This window comes from Nesoenas mayeri (assembly GCF_963082525.1).
Source record: "Nesoenas mayeri genome assembly, chromosome: 1".
NCBI classification, from domain to species: Eukaryota; Metazoa; Chordata; class Aves; order Columbiformes; family Columbidae; genus Nesoenas; species Nesoenas mayeri.
The window spans coordinates 65567681-65586400 of NC_137541.1; the positions used below are offsets into that span (position 1 = coordinate 65567681).

At 37.7% G+C, this 18720-nt stretch overlaps 1 protein-coding gene across 6 annotated transcripts in view; it reads right to left on the reverse strand.

The window, feature by feature from the left end:
• Positions 1–18720, reverse strand: part of WNK1 (WNK lysine deficient protein kinase 1) — a 106541-nt gene that overhangs the window by 56210 nt on the left and 31611 nt on the right. For all 6 annotated transcript variants that reach the window (XR_013923068.1, XM_080356611.1, XM_080356610.1 and 3 more), the window contains exons 2-4: positions 15332–15504; positions 9977–10197; positions 7802–7959 (exon numbers count right to left, since the gene is read on the reverse strand). Coding sequence is in view for 5 of the 6 variants with exons in the window: in XM_080356611.1 (XP_080212737.1) it covers positions 7802–7959; positions 9977–10197; positions 15332–15504 (552 nt within the window). In the remaining variant the exon portion in view is untranslated. The remainder of the gene's footprint in view (positions 1–7801; positions 7960–9976; positions 10198–15331; positions 15505–18720) is intronic.

Here is an 18720-nt window from a genome sequence, read left to right on the forward strand (position 1 = left end):
TTTTTATGATGGTGGTAAAGAGTGGCAAGGTAGAAACGTCTCTGAAAGAAGTTTACCTTAAAGTCACAGGCTCATAGTGTAAGGAAACTTTTAAATACCCTTGCTGGACAGCGAAGCAAAGAGCTTTTTTTCTCCCCTTTAGTGTAAAAACATTATGCACAGTAAGTAATGCAGTTTCTTACATATACTTTTTAGCCCAGTTTTTCTCTCTAGTTTGGGGAACAAACTACCTGCAAAATCATATTCAACTTCCATAAATTTTGTTCTTCTCATACAGGAACAAACAAAAGCATTGAACTAGGCATAATACACACCCAGGTCACCGCCTGGTCTGGAAACAGCTCTGAGTAACCTGGAGGTAGCTATAATGGGCTTATGTAAAATTTTTGGTAGAGTTCTCGCCTATGAATCACACAGTAATCTCAAAATAACTTATTTTTACTCAACATCCCTGTGAGCTTCCTTAAGACTAAAACTTCCCTGGACTTATCCCATTCCTGCCCCTGTGCAAGTATAGCTCTACAGCTGGCAGGACAAGAAATAAGAGCCCATGCATTCTTAATGTCAGTATTTTTGACTAGTGGCACTATACTGACAACATCGAACTATCAGACTCCCCCACAGTAATGCCTTAGTGATTCAATAATGGTTCTCCTCATGCTAGAAAGCCAGGCATTTAAAAAACACTTATCACCTCCCTGTTCCTGAGAAAAGCCACCTGCCTATCTCTTGTTAAATTAAATTAACTCCAGTTAATGTAAGAGCTAACTAGATGTCAGCACAGGATAGAATATTAAATATTAGCATTACCATTTTAAGAGGCCTGATCCTTAACAGGTAATGAACTTTTAAAATTGTTAAACATACATTGTTCACTCAGTATTCTGTGAACTGATTTAGGTTTATAAAAACACATTTGGAAACTATGCATTAGAAGCAGATTTTAAAATTCCGAATTGAAAAAGTACAATAGATCTTGATTTTATGGAATTCAACTAAAGCTCATGCCCCAGCCCCACCCCATTTTAATTTCTGATCATTTTAAAATCATGTCCAATTAAAAATTGCTAAGAGACACATTCCAGACTCTGTAGTGAACAGTATAAATGTATCCTTTTGCCTCAAACCAAGTTTGTCTTGGAACATCAATACTGATAAAACAGTTTTAGTTGTAATCTAGAAGCTTTTCATGCTGAATAGTACAAATGCCTCTAAGATCAACTCATGAGTGAGCTACTTTTAGAAAGGAATTCAGTTGAATGAGCCTTTTTCCTTCCAATTTCAGATATCATCTGTTCTTGCTGTGCAACCCATATAGCATATTCTATCCAAGTGTTCAAGCTGGTCTCTGCTTTCCCTTCTTTAAGAAATTACAATGATTTAAATAGGACTTCTAATCTAACATGCAAACCTTCTTAAGATACCAATGCTTCAAAACCTTGAATTCCCATATCTCATTTTTAAGGCTATATATTCCTGAACTGATGAGTCAGTGACTGAACCTCCACTCAGGAAGATTCTTCACTCTCACAGATGTTCCAGCAAAATGCTTGCAACTGAGTTGACTAGCTACAAGAGGAAGGTGGTAGAAGCTTAAATATTCTTTCGTCCCTTCAGTGTGATGCAGATGAATTGCATCTGACATGCTTTTTTTTTTTTTTCCATCTGATACTTCAGTGCCTGAAGTATCCTCTTTTAATGAATACAATCACAAGAGTTTTCCCCTTCTCACAACTAATCTGCTTCCTGTGCTTGGTTGAAGTTTCATGGTCTTTTAGCATCTGCTTTTACAACAGACTACTTGCTGTTTAAAGGGTCCCTCCCTGTAATTTTCCATTGATTCTGCTGCAATGCTTCTTGCACTTGAAAGCTTGATAGGAAGGGTGTGTCTCTATCTTTCTGAACCAGGCCAAGAAATCAAGTTATTCAAGGTTTAAAAAAGAAAAAAAAAAAAAAAATCACATATTGCTTCCAGAAAGCAAAATAGGCCTTAATCAACTTTGGTTAAGCACTACAAGTAAAATCAATCATAAGCCTAAAGGTTAAGCACTTGTTGCCTAGGTCACCTCAGGAAGAAAAAGAGAAAGAAAGGTGGGATGCCTTGGTGTTGCACCTCTAGTGAAAATTAAGTAGTTGACTAGGCTAGACAATTGTGATGCTTAACTTTTAGGACACTAAAAAACAGACTAATTTCATCTACAACTGACCAAACTGCAGCATCTAGTAACAGCCTTGTTTCCAGCCAAGAGAATGACCTTCACTCTAACCAGTGAGCCTCAGTTCCCACCAGTTTGGGAAAACGGGTTTTTAAACTAGATAGATACTGCCTGGTCAGGTTACTCATTATGTACCTTGTTCCCTCAGGCCTTTTTTTAAGCTCTGTAGAACAGAGAAGAAAAATGTTGTGCCTGTTCTGTGGAACATTTTAGTACAGAACTTTTTTTTTCTTAAGTCAAAATGCCTTTTTTTTTCCTTCTCATCTGAAAGTCGGCTCAGAAGGCAGGCATTTATTTACAGAGAAGAGACTGGACTTTTGGGGAAAGCGCAAAACTTCACTTTGTCAAAGTAAGCGTGAAGAAAATTAAGTACAGAGCACAACTCCATCGGGGGAACTTAAAAGGTAAGTTTATATAAAGGGAGGGCATGAGAAAGAAAAGGGAGTTTTCTGCTTATACTCAAGATAGATCAGCCCATTTGAAACTGAGGATAGTCTTATTAACCTTTCTTGCAATGAACTGTTTAGGTTTTTATATTAGTGGTAGATATGCAAGAATGATACAAATCTGTATAAACCCTTTGTCTTTTTACTAGTCCTGGGACTAGTCAATTACATAGAAGATTTAAGATGCCGGACATCCGAGTATTAAAGGTTGAATAATCAGTACCTCTACATCCTTATAAAAATAACCTCTGTGCTACAAAAAGAAAGCTCAAAGGAAATACAGTGTAAAAAGTAATATATTACAAAAGGTCTGCACTACATCTGTAAATGGTGACTGCAATGTGAGCTAGGAAAAAACCTCACTAGCTTGTGAAGCAACTGTGCAGGTTACATCAGTCTCACTAGAGGGTGAGACAAAGCAGCTGAAGCTACTGCAGTTATGCCTTCATGGCACTGCTTCTCAAACAGACTAAATTAAGAAATCATACTTAAGATATCTGTTCTATAAATATCTCTGTTTTCATTTAGATGCACACGCAGCCCATTTCAAATATCTCGTGACAAACTGTTTAATTGAAATATGCATGGAACAGGTCAAAGAAAGAATACTAGTCTCCAGAAAAGAACCAAGTCAGACAGGGAAACCTTCCTGAATTATACCAAGATATTAAAATTCCCTTTTTTTTGTGCAAGTGAGTATGTAACAGAAGTAAGTATCTTGATTACATTCTGTACTGAAACTGCTTGTATTGTTTGATTTGGTGCAGAATTAACAAGGGAAAGAAAAAAAAAACACAAACACAAAAGAGGGAGGATAACCCATTACCTAATCTAGTAGTACATCATGAAGACAGTTGTGTCTGCACAAGAGGGCAGAGGAAGGAGATAGAAGAAACAAACAAACAAACAAATTCATCACAGTAGCAGGCAAGACTACCTTAGTAGTGCAGCTTATTTTCAATTCATTACAGGCTTAGATGGCTTTTTTTCTGATGCCAAATAGGCAGTAAAGTGCTCACTGTATGCATTCAGTCCAAGATGATGAAACATACTGCTTAAACCTCAAAAGATGTTTTGTTTCCTCCCTTGCCCAATAAGGTAAAAACCCCAGGAGTTGTTTTCTTTATTTATTTCTTTAAGTACTAACTACTACTTTATTTGGAATAATTTCCAAAGGACAGCAAAGGATAGCTTCACTGAAGAAAACAGTTTTTTGAGACAAAATTTCAACATTATGATTTAATTAAAACAAAGAAGGCGGCTCAGCTCCTTTATGCTTGAGTGACAAGACATGCAGATCTCATTTTTCATTCTAAAGAAACTGCTAGCAAAAGGGTCAGGACTGAGTATGCTACAGGGTACAAGCACAGTGGCCACAATTCCATGTCAAACTCCTGCTAACTTCCCTACCAGAACTGTAAAAGAAAGTACAGCATAACACCTTGAGCCCTACAAATTGTAGACAGTTGGGTTTTTTTAAGCTAGGCATTTACCCAGAATCTTCTACTGAAAGATGAATTCTTCTAGTTAAAGTGAGCCAGAAAACCAATTTAATTGCACTTCTGTTTCTTGGGCCAGGGAAGATAGGGGAACTTCACCCCAGCACTGCTTTAAGGAAAAACAGGAGCTTCCCAGTGAGACAATGTAGACCATGGGTGTCCAACTCATTTTTACTGAGGGGCCCACGTCAGCCTCGTTGTTGCCTTCAAAGGGTCAAATGTCATTTTATGTCTTAAAATGTCATTTTATGTCCTAAAATTACATTTTATGTCCTAAAAATGATATTCATCCCTTTGAAGGCAACTGTGAGGCTGACATGGGCCCCCCAGTGAAAATGAGTTGGACACCCCAATGTAGACCATACAGGCAAGCATCTTTTGAACAGCAGGCTCACACAGCAGTGCTGTTATCCAAGATACAAAGCAACAATAACTGCCAGAAAATGTCTCAAGTCTAGGAGGAACTTCAGCCTTTACATCTGATATCTAGATCTTTGCTTACACAACTGTATTTAATCAGAAAACTGCTTCCAGCCATGAGGGGAGACTGAACAGAAGAGGTAGAACTCATAACCAAGCACTCCAGGCAATCTCGGCAAACACCCCCACCCAACACGGCAGCATCTGGGCATCAGCTCCAGCGAATCTTATCACAAAAGGTGTAAGGTCAAAACGCAGTGCACCTGAAGACCATCCTCGAAAAGATACCAATGTACAGCTAAAATGAGATAAAAGAATGCATGCTGGTAGTAGCAAGTCCAGAACTGAGAGGACAACCTGGGCATTAAGGCACTTTTTACAAGTTTGTCCTAAGCGACAGCAAGGATTTAAGCTAACAGAGCAACTCTGCCTTTTAGTAAGCCTAATAGTTACTGCAAAGGTGGTAAGGGAAATCAATTAATTTAAATACATATCACCTGCACACTTTGATCTTATTGCCTTTGGGGTTTCAACAGTTTTAAAGTTCGCTCATGGCATGATCTTTCCTGACTGTCAATAGCAGACTATTATTATTGTCTTTCATTCTGATCTCTGTGTATGCATTTAGTTAAAATAATCCTTTCATTTAAGGCACAGCAGGACTACAGCTGCTGTTTCAAAATATTCCTAAACATGCCTAGGAAAGCAGCAAACTAAGAGGTTGAAATGAAAATGTTAAACATCTTCCACAGACTACACTCATCCTCCAACATACATTAGAAGTGTTGTTAAGTACTGTTGCATGCATCTGCACATGAAGTTTTCCAACTCCAATCTGTTTTTGATGGTTCACACACTGTTCTTTTAAGCACTAAATTTCTCAACTGGTTCACCCCTCACCCACCACTGCAGATATTGTCTAAACTTCTCAAGTCTCCTTTGAAATTAAAGAAAATCTTTTCTTTAAAAGGGATCAAAGGACAAATGCAGAAAAATAATATAGCTCTTTTTCATATTGGTTCACAGAGTGCTAAAAACAATACAAAAGGTAATTTATTTCACTTTCATAACAAGGTTCTGCTTTCCATAGGATAGAAGAAACACAGAATTCTCCATTATCAATAAAGACAGGTTTCGTGTTTTATTTCCAGATAATCTTCTTTTCATTGAAAGCCTTCTTCAAAAACTATTCAAGTTTTTGCTTGTGGTTGGTTTTGTTTTGTTTTTTGAATAAACTGCTTTGCAACTGCAATGAAATAAACCCAAATATACGAAAGCCTTTCATTCTCTGCCTAGAGGCAGATAGATGTACGTTTAATTTACCTTTCTGTCCTTTGCTCCTTCTGAAAGAAAAGTTTCCCTTGACTCCATATTGAAGTATATTTTGGAGCTCTTAAGCAGCAGAAAAAAAAATAAATCAACAATTAAATTCAATCTGTGAACCATTAGCAGCAGAGTAGAAGGAGGTATTGGACAGACTGGAAAATTAACAGTGTTTCTCATCCACTTAGAAACTGAACAGTTGAACAATGAGGAGAAAGAAGCATCAAGCACAAAAAAGAAGCGGTAAGCTGAACCCTGGTAAGCCTCTAGATAAGTTTGTCTGCTACAAGCCCCTACAAGGCTTTCCAATTGCTAAGTACTTCACAGACCAGGAAAAAGACATCTCTTTAAAACCTGGGGACTTCCAAGTCTGAGACTGACTCAAAAGACGATTCTCACCATGGCCCAGTTCCTAGCACTTTTTAAGGAATAAGCAAGGCAGCTACATCAGGTATCTGTTCTGAGAAAAAGTGCCCACCCAAATTATGCTGCTTTGGCTCTGGCCAAGACACACACCTAAGCACTGCAAAACACACCAAGACTGTTTTAGTAAGATACTTAGTTTTCTTTCGCTGATCCAAATAGCTTGCAGATCAGATTATGCTTTAAGCAGAATAAAGGCTACACTTTACCCTTGTTTCGCCTCTCTATTTAGAAAATTACAGATAAGTCCACCAACACACACAAAAAAAAGATGCTGTGTGTATATACATGTATATAAACTTACTCTAACACCTGCTCAAAAAACAAAATGGCAGTTGATCCCTTCTTCCTCCCTCCTTCTGCGCCTCTCCAATATACCCCTTCAAAAAAGGAATAGTAAGCATTTTATTTCACCAAGCCTTCCTTCAGAATTAAAGAATGTTCCTTTCACATCTTTAAGTCAGTAATTTTACCTGCCTTTTATAGTGTGTGAAGCATCAGGAATAACAGAGCATTTTTTTTTTCCAAAGCCAAGCAAGTTGTTTATTAAATCCTCAACATCTCCAAGATAATATACACAAAAAGATTAACAGGAATTCATTTGTCTACACTCACAGAAAGAGGTAAGATTTTTTTCCTCCCTTTGTACATCCGCACAGGCATTCTGAGAAATCCAATGCAAGTTTTTACTTCCCCAAGCAGCCACCTCACTATTCCTTCTGAATACTTAGATCAGAAGTCTGAATGCCTGCAGTCTGGTTAACTGCAGTCTTCATGACACTGTTTTAGAGATCACAAAGTAAATCTGGCTACAGCCATTCTGAACATTTGTAGCACTACAGTTCTGCTGTGTTCAAGGTCTGTATGTTTCACTTCCTGTAGTCAAATGGGTAAACTCTTCTCAGCCTTACTTGATTTCACTCGCAATGCTTCCACCACCACCATCACATTTACAAGCACTTTCCAGGTGGAATAGCTTCTTGCTATTTATCAATTATTTCCACTGCATCATTATAAGAAGAGCACCTGATGCACAGCAGCTAAGGCCCATTTGGAATTCAGGAAACTATTAACTGAGGTAACAATTTATGATCTGCCTTGGCAGACAGCTAAGCCAAAGTGCTCTGAGCTTGTGATCCACCTCTATTTCACAGAACAAAGTTACCAGCTCATCTTCCAAGACTGAAATACTTCCACCATCTCTCCAGTGGCTTAGAAAATAATCCGTTATTATTCTAATGTGTTTTGTTGTATGGGTTCAGTTTGTTTGTTTTTAAACTATGCAATACTTTCTACGTATGAACACATGCAAAATTTTATTTTCTTTCGCATGTACCTTTCCACCCACCGCCCCAAAACCTCTTGTCAGCTTCTCTTTTTCCCCACACACACTTGCACCATACCATGCTACCCAGCTGGATTCCTTTGCTGCTAGTAGTAGTAGCTTTAGACTCAGTAGCGGGGAAGGACTTACACTGGTCACTCGACGGTAGATCTGCGCAGCATTTTGGCACTCGGAATAAGGATACTCAGACGTGGCCATCTCTAGCATACACATCCCAAAAGCATACACATCAACGGATTCATCATATTTCTCCTCATACATCTCAGGGGCCATGAACTCTGGGGTACCTTAAATTAAAAGAACGATTCAGACTCTAAATGTCTCAAAGCGAGCAGAGGCTGCTGGCGTTACTCACCGCAGGAGGAAGCGGATGGGCAGACCTGTGAGACAAGAGAAAGTGGAGGCAAAAAGAAGAGGGAGGAAACCCTTAGTCACTCTGTTGCATCAACATACTTGTGAGTCTTCCATTGCAAGGCCTTTATGAAATAAGAACGGCATGAAAGGGCGGATGCAATTCCTGTTTTATGCGTGTTAGATAATATAAGTATCCAAACAGGCTGGATTGGGCTGGAGTCAAATGGAGGAGAGAGGATAAGACGATGGGAAAACTGTAGACTAGCCATAGGCTGCAAACCAAATACTAGGAGGAGTTAAGACACTTACCTTTTCTCCTGTAAGAAAGGAGGTACATTAAACCTTTTTTTCAAAAATTACCCGACTGCCCTCTGCTGCAAAAGAAGTAGTATTGGTAAGAGCCCACAGCTAGTCTCTGACCTGGTGCTCTCCATCGTTTTGAAGAGAATAGTTCAGGAAAGGCCTTGCAGTGAAAAACTCTCTTGTTACAAATGGCAATCTTTGTGAAAAAAAGGATAAAAAGTAATTTTCTGCAAAGGCCACTCACCAGAGCCCTTTTCTTCATATACTTACCTTCCCACCTGCAGTATATTTATAGGCCTACTGCAGATACAGGCATTAGTGAGGGACATCCTACAGTCAAAAATACTCAGAAATACAGAGAGATTGAGTTACAGGCATAGAGCGTGAGATTCAACAAGTCCCATTTAAATAGTGTGCAGAAAAATTGCCCAGTGAAGCATCACAGCATTCCCTCTGTAAGCAAAGGGATTGTCATTGTATGATCAGATTTACTTTAAGCCAGAGATGCAAGTTTGCTTTTGTAAATTTAAGCATAGAATTATTTCCTGCAGACACCAGATTCAAGTCAGTTTACAAATCATTCTATAGCCACATTGCTTGTTTTCACCATGCTTAACCAAAAAAGAGGATGTAATTGCAGCCATTTATCCAAAGGCTAACTGATAACAGATAGCTAGATATGAAGTAGTAATTTTCCAATTATAAATGTGAGGATAAGGCAAGTATGCTTAAGAAAATATATTTTTTGATACTGTAACTTTTTCTTTCCTATCAATACTTTGACCTGGTGAAGAAGCAGGAAATATTTCAGTGACAGCTTGCAAGACAATTTACAGGTATGAATTGATCTCATCTAGGAATCTAGTATAGGACTGTTGAGTAATACTGCATTTTAGCAAGCTCTAAATGCTGAGAGTGAGAGCAACTTCATTCCCCGCCTATTCACCCAACTATAAAAACAAAGCTGATAAAACCAATTCTTTAAAGAATTCACAAGAAAGACTACAGTACTTCTATCAAACCAATTTCTCAAAAGGGTTATTACTGGATACATAAGAATAGAGCAAGTATAAAGGCAATACTTCCCCAATGCATCCTCCTAACTTACATAAATCCACCTTCTACGGACTCCCTAAGTAAGGCATTATACCACAGTCTCACTGTGACATAAAATACACCTATCAACTTTGATATACCTTAGTTTCTGATTACTCAAAGAGATTTAATATTAAACCCTGGTGACAATTAAAAAAATTGGATGTATAAATTAATGTTAGACTGAATATCAAAATGTTGTTTGGTCACCAAAATGTATTTGTAGATTCCTTAAGGCATCATATTAAAGCTGAGATTTATATGTAGTCAAGAGTGGTTTTATCAACCATGTTGCACTAGATCATTGGGCAGGGCAATGAATCTATATTCCAGAATACTTGATATTAACATACAAATATAAAAAGCACAACCAAAATTTCAATATGTAATCTCATCAGGAACACAGAATGACCTCAAGAGCCAAGAAACAAAGCCCACGCATTTTTCAGGCTTTGAACCATGTACATCATATTTTTAAGGAAAGTTCTTACAAGACTCAAGTTTCCAAATAAGTAGACTGGTTCACCAGCCTCCAAAACAGGAGAGGCTTACCTATCACACTTTTGGCAAAAGAAGCTCGTTTCAGGGTTGCCAGCCCGAGGTCTCCAATCTTGACTGATCCAGTGGGGCCAGTAATAAAGATGTTGTCGCATTTTAAGTCTCTATGAATAATGGGAGGAGTGCGCGTGTGTAGAAATTGTAAGCCTTTCAGTATCTGACGGCACCAGCTTCGCAGTACTTTAATTTTCATCACTTTAAATCTTTTCAAATACCTAATGAAAAAAGTTACAGTAGGTTAAACAGATTCTGCTAACAAGTAGTAGATTATACTGTATCAGTTACTGCTCTGAAGTGTCGCGATTGGGACGGACAAACGACATAGACAAAGTTCTTCTTACATACAAGCAGCAGTCTCCATTTATTGCCGCAAACACTTTTTTATATAGTCTTTATCAGTTTGTGTGTCTTTTTGCTATTGGTTACAGGTTGGAATAGCAACATATCATTGACTAATTCTGCTAACGTCAATGTTACTCTTTTACTCCCTTCTTTCTCATGGGTACACCTTAATATATCCAGATACTCCTTTACTCCCGTCTTCCTCGCAGATAGGCCTTAATATCTTCAAGGCTAATTTCTCTTCCCATACCCTCTGTCAGGGAATTCATGGACCTGCCATAGTTTCCCACACTGAAGTAAGAAAGCAATAAAGAGATGCACAAATTTCAACTTCACTTTCTATTGAAAAATCTACACGGGCATTTCAAGACTTCAGAGGAGCTGAAGATGATTTCCCTTCCCAAAACTTAAGCTGCCCTACTCAGAATTTCTACCCCTTTTCTTCTAGCCAAGACACCATAGTGCTGGAAGATAAAAGTGAAATGCTTGACCTATAGCTAATTCATTTGTATACAAAGTCACTCTATGGTAATTAGGCGGTTGGCTTTCTTTCAAGGCACCACTTCCCTGAAAAAAAGAATTAAAAACTGATGTAATACAACTATTCTTTATCTATTCATTTAAGAGGGTTTTTTTCTTACCTAACTTTTATTCTGAAACTGCTTAAATAGTTATAACCTTTCCGCTGATTAAATATGACTGTGTAGGAAAGTGGGGCACCAATGCCCAAATGCTAATAACAATCAAATAGAGTTGTTGCAAACCATGCAAGAGCTCTGAAGTTGTTACACCATAGTTTATCAATATCCGTCCAAGCACTCTGGTCAAGGATTCCAGGTTACACTTTAAACCTGCTTCAAATTCACTTGTTGAGTTGCCAAGCAAATTAGAAATTCCTAGAGATCCCTTCCCTGGTGCCAGATGGGGTTCCATGACCTCAGTATGACTGGTTACTACTCACTACTTTGAAAGTATGGATAGATATGGATTGGACGTGGTAATCTTTAAAAAGGCTCTGTCAAATAATTGACATGGGAGAGTTGATACGTAAGGTCAGTATCCCTCTGCAGGTAGAATATGACCCAACCGCAATTGTTCTAACATTGCCTCTTTTTAAAAATCCCACGTCAGAAGAGTCAAATTTCATACCAAAAATATTTTCCAATGCTTATGACCTAAGACTACAATACTACAATCTTATTCTACTCCTTAACTTCAACAGATTAGAGATACCACAAGATGAATAACCTATGACAGTATTCTAGGGCTTTCTGGCAGTGTATTCTCACAATCCCTCTTTGGGTAAAACAATTTTAAGTGAAGAGCTGTTTTCTTCTTCCTTTTGAAAAAGTATAGGCTGGAATACATTTGGAGAAAAGAACTAGCATGTGTGTAGGGCAGGGACTTTATCCAATGTTACTCAAAGACCAGTTTCACGCTACTGCAAGACTGGTAGTAAATTCTGTGACCAGCATGGAGTCTAGCAACCACAGTCTTAAAATAAAACCAAGTCACGTTCAATTATTCTGTGGTAGTCTTCAGTCTCTTCTGCATATCCATTTAATCAGGACAAAAAGTCTTGACAAAATCACTTGAATGAACACCAAAATAAAAATGCAGTATATTAATCCCTTTTACTTTAATTTCTCTGGTTCGAAAGAAGATCTGGAAAAATCAAGCTGCTGACAATAATCCTGCTGTGAAAACAGATCTGTAAAGGCAATCAGGACCCAGCTCCAGAAGGAAATCCAGTCTCAAAACAGAATGTAAAGACAGGCATGGAAAAAGCCGAGGAAGGAGACAAACTGAAGGAGGTTCTGGATCACATCAGCTACCACTTGAATTCTTGCTATTGACACAACCCTCATTCATCTCTCTTGAGCCTGTTCCAAAGATCACATGGTAGGGGCACTTCAGTTCAGCATCTGGAATCCCTAATTACATTCTTGGTTTCAAATATGCTAGTCTACTGCCAGCTTCTCACTGTTAAAGGACCTGTGTCCAACTCTCATCCAGCATCCTGCAGTGTTGCTGTCATTTTTCCATAACACTGTCATGAACTAAGTCACATGTCACTTAAGGCAGAAAACACTTTAAAATGGAAACATATATAAATATATAAAAATATAAAAATACAGACAAGCCTACTAGCCAGTATGTTTTCAATATTCCTATTATTATATGATAACTCAGGCTTGAAGAGATGTCAGGATGGTTTCTAGTCTAAGCTTCTGCTCAAGGTAGGGTCAGCCATGGTTACTCTGGGATGTAGCCAACCAAGTTTCTAATATCTCCAAGGATGGAGCCTGCACGATGTCCTGAGAGAGCCCATTCCACTGCATGACTGTCACCACTGAAACAGCTTCTCTTTGTATCAGTCTGAATCTCCTATTTCAATTTATGCCTGTTGTTTCCAATCCTCCTACTATGCACCACTGTGAAGAGCCTGACTGAATCCCCCCTATGCTCTGCAAGGCTGCTATTCGGTCTGCCCCAAAGGATCCTCTTCTTCAGGATGACCAAGCCAAGCTCCCTCAGTTTTGCCTCACAGAACAGGTATGCCAGCCCCTCCCTGAACTTGCTCCTGCTCAATCACTGTCTTTCTTGCATATTTTATGGGGTAGTATTCAATTTAAAAAAAAAAAAAAAAAGCTATTTGACATTGCACAGAATAAAAGCAAAGATGAGAAGACAAAAGCTTTCTTAATAATCAGCTTCAATTAATAGAGAGAAACAGGAACTAGAGTTTGACTTTCTGTCTCAATGTTTGCTGGGTTTTTTTCAAGCAGAAGGCTGCTGACCTATAGCATCTCAGCTCAAGGAGCTACAGGAAACCCTCCTAAGTTGGTAGAGGTTGTTATGAAGCTACGTGCCCTACCAGACAGCTGACACATTAATTTAATGTGGATCAGAAACACACACTACAACAGCCTCAGACAAAAGTAGTGGCCAAGACCCAGATCAGATTAAAAATTGCTGTCTTCATAAACACTATAATTAAGACTTAAAATAGACAACTTTTTTTTTTCCTGAATATTTTAATTCCATAATAGCATAAAATATCACAAAGCAGTTTAAATATTTACAACAATTGAGTAGTAAAACCTTTCCACTGGTATGCAAAAGTTCAGGAACTTTTCTTCGTGCAAAATTAGAAATTTGCCCTGACAGCATTTGAAAAGAATGAGCCCACAATATTTTAATATTATTTGTATGTGTATCTAAATGTATAGAAATACTTTAAAAAAAAAAGGAACATTTTCTTTAAGATATCACCATGCTTTTCTTCTGTTCTTCTGTTCACTTTTTTACATCAAGTGACAACAATATCTGTGTCCCAAATCTCAAAATTAGGAATGTATCACTTATATTAAATGCAGGTAATGTAAGCATACTGAAAAAAGATATGGAAGCAACAGCCAAATATTATAAGCAAACTAGTGTGCAGTGTAAATCTAGGAATATGACACAGGTATGTTAAGTATTTAATTATATTAAATTTGGCACATCAGAAATTTCCCATGTAGTTTACCTAACAAACCTCAAGTGAAGTGCACAAGAATAAACTAAATCACAACACAAGCTATACAATGGTGGGGGGAAAAAACCACCCAGGAGTTCACTGCTAGAAAAAAAAAAAAAATCTTCTGTTAGTTCTCTCTAAACAAAAATACCTTCATACTTCACAGTACAAAATAATCCCACAGCCAGCAAACCTGAGGTATTTCTTCCTACCAACACCCTACTTCATGATTGCCTGTTATTTCTATATCATCTTGCTTATGCCTCCACCTAACAAGCAATCCAAATAGGGGAGAAAGGAGTAAGAAAGGCAGAAAAAAGTTAAACCTAACACTACATATTCTAGCATAAAATTAGGTAACTTTCTTTAAAGGCTTATATACAGAGCTATAAAACCTTTACTTTGCTACTGCTCTGAAAAAAGCACATGAAGCAACAGATCTATTATTTTCACTGAACTATCGACCTCAGAAAAGTCTTCCCTGAACACATGGCTAAAAAGAAAGTTGCAGCATCTTTAGTCCTCCAGCACTATTTCAAGAGACAAACACTTCCCTGTATATGCAGTCCAGACTCCCAAAGAGACATTTTTTCCTTCTTTAAGTATGTCCATTTGTGGCTATCAATAAGCATCATAAAAACGTAAGACATTCACAGGCTATTTTAACCAACTAGATTGCAAATTGTTTCCAGCTCCTACAGCCTGCTGACACATTTAAGATTTGAATGCCTCTCCAAGACTTAAATAGGCACTGAATTAAGACAACAACCCACAATCCCTGAATTTCAAATGCTGGCAGTTTTATTTTTGTAGATTAATGGTGACTGGATGCTCAAAAACCAGCTCACAGTTCTGCAAGTTTCTCCAGTGGAAGGCAAAGGCGTGATTTCACTGCAACTCCCCACAGCCTCCACATGCCACCAGGGGTCCCCCACAGCAGTTCAATTTCTTGGTGTCTACTTTTTAACTCTGGCTTAAAAACAGATCTAGTTTCACTCATCTACTTCACAGGTTGAAATAGCAGGCATCTGCATACTTTCAGATTTTTGTTAGATACTACTTCACAAAGGTTCAGTTAAATAGATAGGTGGTGGGCTTGGTTTTTTTTTTTAATTTTTACATACTATTTGTACTGTAGTAACACTCAAAACCTTCCCAGTAAGGTGAACTAATACATGCTTTGAACTTTACAAACAAACTCTTGGTAACTGGAAGGCAGCTGGAGAGGATAATGAAAGATTCTGAGAAGTTGAATTAAGCTTTGTCTTCCTGAGCTCTCAAAATCTGAAAGTTTTCTGCATATTCCTACTAGGACATCACAAGGAAAAATCTGACAAGCTTGCAAACTTAAAGGATGTTCCACCATACTCTGTAGTGCTAGTAAGACTCTTCTTAAACAGGAAGACTGAAATATCATCTATTTCGAGCGCTCTGATTTTGTGCTAATGATTCTTACACAATTTGACATGCCTAAATTTACTTACGTTTTCAATGTTCCAGATGTCATGAGTTCCGTCACAAGAACAATACATTTTTTTCCTTTGACTGTAGACTCCCAGGAATCATAGAACCTGACAATATTGGGATGCTGAAGCCCTTTCAGCATCCCAGCTTCCTCTTTAAATCTTTGTCGCTCTGACTTGGACAGCTTCCGATCCTAATGAAAAAGAAAAGGTACGTTAGAAAGCTTTGCTTAATTTCTTATTCAGAGAAGCAGCAACTTGAAAAACAGTTGGGTACAGTCAGTGAACAAGTAAATTAGCAGTTTTAAATGCCACTTTGTTTACAATTACCTTTAAATACTCTATTTAGAAGACATATTATCGTCTTTTTAATCCTGTTTTTTCCTTACAATCTGACTGCTCTAAGGGGTAAGAACTGAGAGTCTGTAGATTATCTCCTCTTCCTGTTTTCTCTTTCCCTACTCTAAAGTCACTGCCTGACTTGAGGTGCAAGGGGCACAATGTCCTCAAATATTGAAGTGTTCAAGAGCAGACAAAATTGGATCATTTAAAGCTTCTCAGGCTGTACAAAACAATAATCTTTAGTTATTCCTCGGTGTATAATATCCAGACTCCTGGTAATAGATTGGATTAGCCCTCCATATAGGGACCAGACCATCAAACCTCTCTAACATATAATATGTATGTACAACTACAGAAGAACAAGGGAACAAGTCAGATTTTTCTTTGATTAAAAGCATGACCTCATGATTGAGCAAGTTTCCTGTAATCTAGCATCAAGGAAAACAAAAACATAACTCACACTAGAGACAGAAAGCAATCTTTTGGCCAGGGACAGATCATGAAGAAGCATTCCTGGAAAATACTGCTGTATTACCTACCAAAAACTGGCTATCGAATATCATCAGGACTCTGAACAGCTATTACCAGAATAAGCTGCACATCTCAAGAGAAAACAGTCTCCTTGTGTCATTCAGTGCTGTAAACTTACCAATGCAGAAGCCATGTTAGACAGACTGATCAACTGAGATAAATACACATATACAGCTTGTATTAAAAATCACAATTCAGGATACACTTAAAGCCCAGAATTTTAAAATCATTGTTTCAGCCATTATTTAGGAATAACCAGTGCCCTCTTTGTCAAATCTGAGTAATAATTTTAAGTCACTCCATTCCATATTTCCTTTTCAATTAAAAGGAGGTAGTAAAAACATGTAGAGTTTACTTATACTGCTCACAATCTCCTATTAACCTCCAGGCAGTAATTCTTCCTCCTTTGTTTACAGGTAATGTGTTTTCTCAACACCCAACAGCATGCTAATATCTAAACCATCCTATATTCACTTAGACCATTAACTTTTTGTAAGACGGTCACACAGTATCTCTGGGCATGGAAAAACTTCATTTCCAGATGAAGCTCGAGTTTTCAGAAGTTTAAAAGTCTTCAAGGTGAAAGTTTGAAAACAGGTTTGAAATTACCTCAGAGCTCAGTAGCTCATCAGTGTCTATGAATGTCAACCACATACATACATTTACAGTTGCTTAGGAAGATGCTAAATTCTTAAGTCTCACAAATTTAGTCTATAGACATCAAAAGCATTCAATCCTGCAACTATTTCCCTCTGCAGAAATTAGTGCTACCACCTCTTCTCCTGCATAAGCAAACTTGCACAAATTTCAATATAACATGTTTGCAGAAATACTCTGCAAACATTTCAGTATTCACATCTGCTTAGGTGTTGGATTTTTTTTTTTAATATGGAATCAACACTTTATTTGACCTATCTCACACATCTAATAGCTTTCTTTTCATTACAATGAACAGGGCAGCACAAGTTTGTTCAAAACCAGTTAATCTTAACTGCTACTAACAGTTGATAGAGAAGAGCAGTGAGCTGCAATAGGTACATCAGTCAATAAGACCATCCACATATGCTTCCTAGAAACAGTGCTTCAAGCAATACAAAATTGCAATAAAAATAATTCTTACAGTAAAATAAAGCAGAGTCTTTTCAGCCTCCGCACTTGATGCATATAATTCACATTTTAAAGTTACTGTATAGCTGTAAATACAATTATTATATATGGTAATTATAAAAACAAGGCTGCAACAATTACTTGTATGTCACTTAAATTTAGCTATGTAATATGAACATCTGCATTTGGTTTTGTCCAAAACCTGGATTTCAGATATATATTTGGACTAAATTACCTTTATTTTGGGCATTCTAACAAGTTGTCTACCATGAACACTACTAACCAGTTTTAGACTGCACTTGACATTAAATTCTCATCTTAGTCTATGTAAACCTAATCTCCCTTAAGGGTCTTACTCAGTGGTAAGTCTTCCCTACTACTGTACTACTAGCCCCAAATAGAAACTTAGAAGTGGTAATCACTCTTATCAATGAACAGGCATGCATATTTTGACTCATTTCTCTTTCTGGTCACATCAATGGTAGCATCATGTTCCTGCAAACATATCTGTGACATTTAAAACAGACACTCAGCACTTCAGTGCTGGCATTAAAAAAATGCCACCAAGACAGTGACAATATACTAACTAAGTAATTCAACACTGCTTTGAAAGTCACAGTGCCCTAATGATCTGCAACAAGTCTGGGCACAAACACTAGCCAACAAATTTCAGCCAGGGAAGACAGCTATGTTTTTGCAACCAAGGAAACATCGCACCCTCCAGCAGCATACTGCAGCAGCAAAAGTGAACATTAAACAGAGCCATAAGAAAAAGACAGAGAGGCCACTTGTTTCATAAGACTAGCAATGCATACTACCTTTAACCGCCCTCATTTCCTTGGATACACAACCCATACACTCATCCATAACAGTTATTTATATTTCTTTCCTTAAAGGAACACTAACACTAGGAAACAGAAAAGGGTGAATATACTTCAAACAACCTTCATGTTCAAGAGAATACTGAGATCTCATGTACAATTACACCAACAAAATTAATCCGTATACCTAATGACTGGCTATACTCATACAAACTACAATCTAATGCAACCCACAAATAGCGTACAGGTCAACATGCAATTTAAAAATGATAAGTATACTTTCAAAACTCAAGTACTCCATACAACAGAACCTTAAAACATTGAGACAGTAAGATAACCCAGACAGAGATGTACTAGAATAAAGCTCATCCCAACTACCACATTTTGGCATCCTTTGAACTGTTAGTATGGACAAATGTGACTTCATGTTCTTTCTTGTACAAAGATGCAATTTAAGCAGCTGCAGATACTGAAACATTAAGATAAGAAGAAAAGAGAGCGCCATATGTAATTTGAGAGACTGAGAAATAGTGCTACCAGCCACATTATGTATGAATACTTGGGGAAGGGCAAGGGAATGAGAACATCTTGGTATCACATGAAATCCAC